Raw genomic sequence first — 10,292 nt, forward strand, 5'->3', positions numbered from 1 at the left:
AGCAAGATACCTAAACACAGAAAATATTGTCTGTGATTCGTGCCTTATTTGGCAACATTTTATAGCAGCCTTGTATTTTGATTGGAATAACTGATGGAAGTACAGAGCAATCTTCTATTTCTTTTCATATTCTTCTGATAGGTCGCACTGTAATTGCCAGCATTAAAAGTCCATACCAAGTCAGTAAAGGGAAAATCAATTCTTGAAATAATTAATAATAATAATAATAATAATAAAGAAACAAACAAACAAATACAGAAAAGGAAATTTATTCCCTGTTTACCATTCTAGTAGTGTGTACACTGTGTCTGGTAGATTAGGTTTTGTTGCCTAAAAATAAGATAAGACAGTCTAAGGAAATTCCCTAACAGTGACTGTGTTATGTTTTAACCTGTGAGAGAGATGAGCTTCAAGGGAGCCAGTATATACTGTAAAGGTGCCAGCAATTATTTATTGCCAGAGCTACTTTAAAAAACAACAAAGTGATATGCTTTGCCTCTGCTTGGACACTTCTGAAAATTCTTCAACTCCTTTATCTTCATTTTTAGGTACCTAGGGTACCTAAAACCTTTAGATATGTTTTTGAAAATCCAGCCTTTGCCTCTGGATCATTAAAATCAACTTAAGTTGAGTCCTTGATGCTAGGCTCCTAATGATCAGTTTAATCAACCATCTAACACTACATTTTATTTTTTTAAAAACCAAAAGCCTGTTTCTCATCCCTTGTAAATCAGTACCTACACAGAATATTGATTAGTACTGTGTAAACTCTGACTTTCTGAGGTTATCTTCTCTGAGTCTTTTCATTATTAATTTATGTTGATGAAGTTTGATCACTGTCTTTTCTCTGTGTGTTTTAATTGGAAAGAGGGAGAGAGAGAGAGAGAGAGAGAGAGAGAGAGAGAGAGAGAGAGAGAGCTTCTGAATAACAGAAAATCAACTTTATATCAAATTTGGCTGGAGATTCTTCCTTAGACTTAAATGGAATTGATCTTGTTTTAAGAAGGAATGATGGGGGTAAAATCGGGACCACAAATCATGACCTTAAATGTCATTGAAAAACTACATGGTGTTTTTTGCTTTCTCAGGCACTTGCCTCTCAGGGTAGGATTCATGTCACCTAATTTAAGACAAGAAAAGGTCAGGCATTTAGACTAATCTACTCGTTTGTGTTCCCTCTCTTGCCAGTGGAGAGCTGTCCCAGAGTGTCCCACTGGGGCTGTCTACAGCCGTGGGAAGAATCTGAAGATGTCTCTCTTGATCCATTAGCTAGATAATTAACTTGGTCTAATTTTTATGCAATTACACTTGGATCAGTTGAATTGAATGTAGGTCTTTGTGACCACGCACCACCAGAATTTTATATAGGTTTAGGTGTTTTAGGTGTTTTTTGGTTGGTTGTTTGGTTTTTTAGTTACAAATATTTTAAATATTGCAGACAAGGATGATGAGCTGTGAGGTCTGTTTTGATAGTTTCTTGATTAAACTGAACTGCAAAACTTCATGCTGGGAAGTTTGTGTTGGAGAAAGAAAAAAAAAAAAAAAGAAACACGAAGACTAATAAACATTGGAGCATTGGAGTCTGTTTTCTGTGTCAGAGACGAGACATACTACAAATGATAAGGTACCGACTAAGACACCAAAAAGGATGGAAAGTGCTTCAACTATTGTATGTGGTTTCTTGCCTTTAATTTAGTTTATTATTTGAATATCAGTGGTTAAACAACAGGAAGCTGCTCACACATCACCTCTTCTTTTTCCTTTCTCAAATCAGAATCAATTTACATTGCTTCCTAGATCAGCCAGGGTTCATAGGGTTCTGCTCTGTCATTTCTAGAAAGCTTCTTGCCCCTGTAAGAGAAAGGAGAACGGTTGGTGGTAGGCCAAGAACCATCTTCAAAGATCTGGTTCAGATTCTCATTTCATGCAGATTTTGTCTCTGTATGCTGGACACAAAACCAGGTAACCCACTCTTTTTCAGGGTTGTGAGAATAATAACTTAGTGGGTCCTCAGCTAGGTTGAAGCTTCTGGTTTTGATTACAAAATATGTATTTTTTTAAATATCATGTACCATTCTCTTGTAAACATATAAATTTGAATGGAAAACAGCCTTGAATGTGAAATCCTCCAAAATCTCATGCCCTCTCTTTCACTTGGAAAGCAAGATATCTTTACAACAGAATAGTCTGATATATTGCAATAATTTCTAGTCAATCTGCTTTGAAGATGCAGGGGTTCTTTCTTCCCTTGTGGTGATAATTTCCATTTACTGAAGCCAAATGGACAAAAGCAGTTACTGATATCGTGGTTTCTTAACCTCCATGAGGAAAATATGGATTTTCCTGAACTCAATTCCAAGAAAGATGTTTACAATATATAACAAAATTAATTACATTTCCATATACAAGAAAAATGGAGGGGGAGGGAAGGAAGGAAGGAAGGAAGGAAGGAAGGAAGGAAGGAAGGAAGGAAGGAAGGAAGGAAGGAAGGAAGGAAGGAAGGAAGGAAAAGGAAGGAAGGAAAAGGAAGGAAGGAAGGAAGGAAGGAAGGAAGGAAGGAAGGAAGGAAGGAAGGAAGGAAGGAAGGAAGGAAGGAAATGATCTAGATTTTGTGTCTAGATTATATAAAACCCAATTTTAAGTGTGCAATTTACAGAGAATATCTGAAAGTGGCTCAATAGAAATGGATTAGTGACTACATCATGTTCAGCTCACCTTTTGAATTCATCAGTCAGCATTTCTTTTTATTCTCTGTAGTTACCTGAATGATTTGGATAGGTTAGCAATGCCTGACTATGTACCCAGTGAGCAAGACGTTTTGCACTCCCGAGTGAAAACAACTGGGATTATCGAGACTCAGTTTTCCTTCAAGGATTTGAACTTCAGGTAAGAAAGATGTGTTTGTGTAGTTTCAGCTTTTTTAAGTATTTTCTTTTCAAAGGCATTGATCTATAATAATATTGCTAATCCCATTGTGATATTCTTGAATCCACTCTTATTTAATAATTCGTAAGAGCCAAAAAAAGCAAGACATTTTAGTATCAGTGCTCTAACTGTAAGTATATAATGGACTGTTATTAAGAGATCTCAGAATATCAGGTTCTAAAAGGATGTTTTACATATGTAAGTGTCTAAAAAGCACTATTTGAATACTGCCATTTGAATAATTGTTTGTGACATTTCTGAAATTTGCCTACCTAAATGTCCTTAACAGCATGCAAAACATTTGATGACTACTAATTTGTATGCACTCTCAACCTTTCACTCTCTTCCTTTGGGAACAGAAATAACCGCTGTTAACATTGGAATTTGTTACTGTTGAAAAAAAAAATGTGTCCCATGGGAAATTATAGTATTAACATGCATGCCTTCATGCTCATTTAAGATGAAAAGCAAAATGTTCAGAAAAAAAGTCTTGAAAATAATGTCTCTAAGAAATTGACGCTTTCATATACTCAAAATTTGGTTATGCTTGGTGAACAAACTGAAAACGTAATTCTGCATTAAAATGTATTTGAATTAATTATGATCATTTCAGTGTTCTATAACACCATTTTTCTCTATTGATTGAATTCCATGAATTCCATTTAATTCTTAATTTAAGGCTGCAGTGCATATTGAGGAATGTAGTCTGGCAAAAAAAAAAAAAAAAAAGATAGATTTAGGAAGCATTAGGATTACAATATATACATTTTTCAGAGGCCATACTTTTTTCTCATGTGGCAAATAAACATCTCCCAAACTATTTACCCTACCACACAGATGCTTTGATGCAACTGAGATTATATATACAAATAAGATTCTGAAGTAGATGCCCAACAAAGAAATTATCACCTACAAATATCCTGATCACTCCTGAAAATTAGAGTAATAGAATCATAGAATATTCCCAGTTGGAAGGGACCTACAAGGATCACCGAGTTCAACTCCTGGCCCCACACAGAACCATCCAAAAGTCAAACCCTATGTCTGATAGCACTGTCCAAACACGTCTTGAACTCCATCAGGCTTGGTGCCATTACCCCCCTTCCCTGTTCCAGTGTCTGACCACCCTCTCAGTGAAGAACCTTTTCCTAATTCAGCACGTATCCACAAATGCTATAGTGCAATGCCATACACATACTGTTCTTTTTCTCTGATTAACATATTTCACATAGCTTTGTACTCTGGAAATCTGAGCACCTTTACAATTACAATCATAGTTTATGAAAGATATAAAAGCTAAGTCAGGATGGAGAAGGAAATTATCACAGTGCAAACCCTCTCAGATATGAATGCAACCAGTTGTAATATCACAATATTAGAGTTGTGTGTAGGTCTGAATGAAACACAGCCTAACTGAAAATAAAGTTACCTATCTGAGTGTCTGTAAACAGGAGAGAGGATCCTAATGACATTGAAAAGACACACACACAAAAAAGACTGTGTTTAGCCTCTCTATTATGCATCACAGTAGTGTTATGTGAGTAAATTCATTAGTGGTTTTAGGCATTTAAATAATATGAGGTAAAGTCACTACAAAACAGTCTGAGAGTTTTGAGCTGTTATAGGGATGCAAAGCAGCAATAAATCCATCTTAACCAGCCAGTTACAGCTACTTTGCATTGCCAGAGCAATGAAGAACAGCTGGGGGATCCTGATGACTCTGCATTTAGTTTGATAAGTGCCATAGAAACATCTATAAAGAGAGGAACGCTTCCACATTCAGAGTGAGTTTTGTTTGATGTGCTTAAGTGAGGCTTGGGGTCACAAACCAAATGCAGATAAAAAGAAATCATGAACAGATGCTTCATTCACTAAACACTTCTCCCTCTTCTGAACTGAATGAGGGGAAAAAAAAAATTGTATCTGTGAAGTAAAAGTCTGAATATTCCAGTACTGCTTCAGGGAAATTCATTGCAGTTCCACAGGCAACATGTCTTGTTATTTGCTATCTTCTTAGTCATGACTTAGCTGTTTTGACATAAACTAGCTTTCTTGAGCTCTTCAGTTTATTTCACCAATTGATTTTGATTTCTAAAGATGAGAACATGCTGGAATATATTTTTTAAAAAGAGAGGTCTGGTCTCCATAGATCCTCTCCTGCACTGAAGAGCTAGGAAGGGTCTCACTGAAATCAGGCAAACTTCATTTCAGCCTTCAGGTCTCACTGTATGTATCATTAGGACAAATGAATACAAAACTAGCCCCCTACTCGTGTCTAGATTTTCCAAGAGTAGTGCTGGGAAAATACAGTTTTCAAGACTAACTTTGCATGTCTTTGCAAAAGAAAAAGATAATACCAGAAATACACTGATCACAGCATGACTTCAGTTTTGCATACACAGATGTTAAGTTCTGGGCTGACAAGAGAAGAAGAGCTAAGCGAGATAAGCTTAGTACAACAAAAACTGCCCATAAGCATTGCTGGCCTTGATCTTGTCCTATTTTAACTTCCTTCTCACAAATATTCACAGGGCCATATGTTAAAAGTGTGCAGGAGATTAATACAGATTCGTATGATTATGTGTGTTTGTGAAACTGAAATACAGACTACATTTTGAAGCTTTTTTTTCCCATGTGTCTAATTTTGGAGGTATACACTGCAAATCAAGGAAGACACATAGTGTCAGGTGACTTTTGGGCACTAACCACAGCCAAAAGTCAAAATGCTTTATTCATACTGACCTCACTCTTCAGTAAGCATGCTGAACTCAGGGAAGATATGCTTGGAAGAATGCCATTACTGTTAAGAAAATCTTGTTTCACAACAGCTTCTTGGTTTCCTAATAGTTCATATTTATAGACACCCAAAGATCAGACAAAGAGATGAAATGTAAAAATATCATTTTCTCTAATTGTGCCTCAGCAAACGAATTAGTTCATCGCTAGCTTTGGGAAGGGTTTCATTTCTTCTAAGCAGGATGAAAAATGTTAAACAATAAACTGTTTCAATCAACTTCATTGCTGATGATGAAGAAAAGAGGATCTATATATTGCAAAAATTATGTTTCAGTAATAAATTTTGCCCAGTTTACTACTGACTTGATTTTCTCATATTGAATCCCAATATTTTCATTGATAAAAAAAAAAATTGTCTTTAATTTTCAGATGCTGCAAGAGATACATCCACAGTGTAAGACCAAACTCATTTTCTTAAAGGAAGGGAGAGTGCAAGCGAGGATTAGGTTTTAGAGTTTAAGTTCAACAACATGCAGCACAGGGAAAAGTCATGCACACAAGGAAATAGAAACAATTGACTTCTAACATGTTCTTTCTCCTTCCTAATGCACTAGAAAAATGTTTATTTTTTACATTTTATGTCAAAAAAATAGGGAAGAGAAAGACCTACCTTTTATTGTTGTAAAACTGTAAGTATAAGTGGGAATTTTAAAACCTAGTCCTAAGAACAATGGTAATTTTGACAGAAGGTCCATCTGTGGTAGGCACTAAACTGTATTATATTGAAGGTCCAGACTAGTTATGCTTAGTTGGCTTTGGACCCCTTATAAAAAGTCCATAAAAAGTTCATATGTCTCTACCTACAGGCAGTAATTTCTGCCACAAGCTGAAAGAAAATAATGTAGAGAATGACAGCCCTGCATTTTCCTCTCTACAAATGAACAGATTTATGTCCCCCAGGAATTGCTGCTCAAACAGCAACTAAATGAGACAGACAGGGCAAAGACCCCCCCACACAAACACAAGTTGCTAGTTATATAGCTAGTTAAATGACCAAAGAACAACAATCAATAGATGACTAAATACTACAATGAATATATACTAAATACTACACCAGCCAGTCAAACACAAGTGGTGGATCAAAAAGAATAGATCAAATTGGACTGGCTTCCAAACATATGCCTTATTGATGAATGCATCATTTCACCACAAGCAATACTATAAAGTAACACATAATTATGGTTGTGCGGGGCTTTTGTCAATGTTTCATGTATGAATTCTGTCTTCCAAAAAATCACCTGCAGGACTAAGTCTGGCCCTCAGGTCTTGTTAAGAGCTTGCTCAAAAGGGAGTGCCACCTGAAAATACTGAAAATATCTCCTTTATGCAGATATTTAAGCCTTTACATTTCATTCTATGTTCACTATAAAGCTTTAAGTAATATATAGTTCTCCTTGACCTGATGGATCAAGGAAATGGACCAATAATTGGAAAAGCTGGATGTTTGATTGTCATTTCTCTCTAGTTGCACTCTGCACATTAACAGCATGACCACATCCTTATTAGTTAGTACTTTACATTGTACTTACGTTATTTTTTTCTGCAAAGGATGTTTGATGTGGGTGGACAGCGATCAGAGAGAAAAAAGTGGATTCATTGCTTTGAGGGAGTTACTTGCATCATATTCTGTGCTGCTCTCAGTGCCTATGACATGGTTCTGGTGGAAGATAAAGAAGTGGTGAGTCAGAAGAAACAAACAATACTTCTTGCTGCTATGGCTGAATGTACTCTCTGATGGCATATCAGAACTATCCCTGTTCCCTGATAACCATTTAAAGGCTATTATGCTCTATGGGTTCCTGGCAGTAGATAATATTACAGTAAAAATGACATATGGGGGATGAGATTTGTCAGTCTCTTATGTTCACCTTTTGCATCAAAACAGAACAGAATGCATGAAAGCCTTCAGCTGTTCAACAGCATCTGCAACCACAAGTGCTTTGCAACCACTTCCATTGTGCTGTTTCTAAACAAAAAAGACCTCTTTAAAGAGAAAATAACAAAAGTTCATCTGAGTATCTGCTTTCCTGAGTACAATGGTAAGGCTTTTATTTATTTGTTTGTTTGTTTGTTGTTTCTATTTTTTTTTCCCAGAAGAAAATACATTCAAATGATTAGAGTAGGCCATGCATTAAAGATCAAGATTTTTATTCAGGTCACATATATATAACTATTTAAATGCCAAGCATTGTGTTTAAGCATCTAGCCTTTCTCTCAAAAGAATAGAAAGGGACAGACATTGCCAGAATTTGATTCATCTCACCTACTTATGATTCCTAGGTTGGGGACGGCTCTCTCTGGAGATGCTTATTTCTCTCCACTGTAAGTAGACGAATTTGAGACTAGAAATTTCAGATGGATGAAGTCTGGTGTGATAAAACCAGCCCACATTTCAGTAGAAGTAGTGGCTTATCACTCATATACACCATAACTTAATCCCAGTCTTTTTGTTCCCATTTTGAAAACTATTACCATAAAGAAAGTCCGTCTCTTTTTATATGTCACAGTGGTATCTACTGGAAATAGAGAATGCCAGCAGTTCCAAGCTGATGCAAGCCAATATATGAAGATATGCCAGAATATACCAGTTTAAAAACAAAAGCTATCTGTATTTTAGGACTAACCACATGTATTTTTGATAGCGAGTGTCTGAAATGAAACATACGTTAAGAAGTTTCATTATTAGAAGATAGGTTTTGTGTACTTCCTGACAACCAGCTCATTCACTCCTTTTTGGAGAACACATCAAGATAGGGACCCAAAATTGTTCAGAGCTTCACTGGGATAATCAAGTATTATGTGCTAGACTCCGTGGAGCAATGCGACTTTACATTCAGAGACATATGGGAACTAGAAGGGCCTCTAAGCAGCAGCCTGGCAGGTGTCCCATCCTTCTCTGGACTACTCTGAGTGCCAGTACCAGTGCTTACTCTAACACTGTTGCTCTAGCAAACTACTATCAAAAGGCAGAGAAGCTGTGTAAAGAAATTATAAATGAACATATAAGCATCTGATTTTTGCCCTTCTTCCTTCTTCATTTCTTTCTCTTCATTTCTGTAATTCCCACCAATTTGGCCTATTATGTAGCTATTCCCCCAGAATTTATGGTCCCTCTTTTATTTTATTTCATTTTTTATCTCCCATTTCACTCATTTTCTGCTCTCTTTCTAAGGGCCTTACCAGTTTCACAGCGTCTGACCCACTTGTGAGCATTTCTCTTCAGAAATTAGGACTTTTGGTTAGGAATAGAAATTTGAATTTGAATGGGCAGTTTAGATACAAACTTTCATATCTAATGCCTGAAAATAATCCCCACCTTCTGCTCCCCCCCCCCCCCCCCAAAAAAAAAGGAAGAAAAAAAAGAAAAAAAAAAAGAAAGAAAGAAAAATGTTTCTTAGCAGCTGTGAGGAAGTACAAGAGTACAAGTTGTTATGTGTCTTCTTGCCTCTTACTGTCATCTCCACTAGGACTAAATACATTTGAAGATGCTGGAAATTACATCAAGCAACAATTCCTAGACTTGAACATAAGGAAAGAAGACAAGGAGATATATTCTCACTTGACATGTGCCACAGACACCCAGAATGTCAAGTTTGTTTTTGATGCGGTCACAGACATAATAATCAAAGAAAATCTGAAAGACTGTGGGCTTTTTTAGCCATTCATTTCCTGACTTGTAGCCTGATTTCATGTCTGTACCATCTTTTCATTTGATTGTCTGTAACATCTTGCTTGCTGATAGAGATAAGAATCAGTAGGGAAGAAACAATATCCTTCAGGTTTTTGTTAGCTGTCAATTGAAGCCTTGGGTGTAGCATGAGCACTGCAAAACAATACAGACTTTCTGTATGTCATAAGAAGACTGAAAAACATGTGCCTTCTTCAGAGATGCTAGCCACTGATAAATCCTACTGGAATCAAAGGGGAAATCCTATTTTACTCATGATATGAAGGTAATCAGCACTTCTCAGAAAACCGGGGGTACCTCAGTATCTTATAACCCCTCCCTGTAGGGGGTGTTAAAAGGATAATACAGAACAGAGATTAGATAACTGACATATCTAAAGCCTTAAAAAACCTATAACACCAAAAAACCAGTATCAGTAGATAATTTCCATTCATTACTCTTGTGTTTTCATGTTACATTGACAATAAAAAATGTCATTCCATAAGTTTAACAGAAGCAAACACACAGACTTTACTGTCATATGACAAAGAGCAATGCAAATCTGAATGTCTAATTACACTGTTTTGATAGGAGAGCTGAGGGACACACATATAAAAACTGCACATATACAAAATTCATAAATGCTGCTAACCAGTTCAGAGAAAACAAAAATAAATAAACAAATAACAACAACAATTAAAAAACCCACAAAAGTAGGATGGAGGCAGATGGTAGGTAAGTTTTTGGAATCCCTGAGGGACAAAAAAATATTACAGTAACTGTCAGTTTTTGCATATGCTACAAAGGCAAGGTGAAACTTTTTTAACAATTAAATACTTGACTTTTTTTTTATGATTAATTATTATCTTACCTTCTTTAGTACCCTGTGATTGCAGTAGTCATC

At 36.2% G+C, this 10,292-nt stretch overlaps 1 protein-coding gene across 1 annotated transcript in view; it reads left to right on the forward strand.

Moving 5' to 3' along the window:
* GNAT3 (G protein subunit alpha transducin 3) overlaps window positions 1–9,379 on the forward strand; it is a 28,203-nt gene extending 18,824 nt beyond the window's left edge. Inside the window, exons 5-8 of the mRNA XM_040545254.1 lie at window positions 2,758–2,886; window positions 7,270–7,399; window positions 7,607–7,760; window positions 9,189–9,379. Coding sequence (XP_040401188.1) covers window positions 2,758–2,886; window positions 7,270–7,399; window positions 7,607–7,760; window positions 9,189–9,379 — 604 coding nt within the window. The remainder of the gene's footprint in view (window positions 1–2,757; window positions 2,887–7,269; window positions 7,400–7,606; window positions 7,761–9,188) is intronic.
* The last annotated feature ends 913 nt before the right edge of the window (window positions 9,380–10,292 follow it).

The sequence above is a fragment of the Cygnus olor genome, chromosome 1 (genome assembly GCF_009769625.2).
Source record: "Cygnus olor isolate bCygOlo1 chromosome 1, bCygOlo1.pri.v2, whole genome shotgun sequence".
Taxonomy (NCBI): Eukaryota; Metazoa; Chordata; class Aves; order Anseriformes; family Anatidae; genus Cygnus; species Cygnus olor.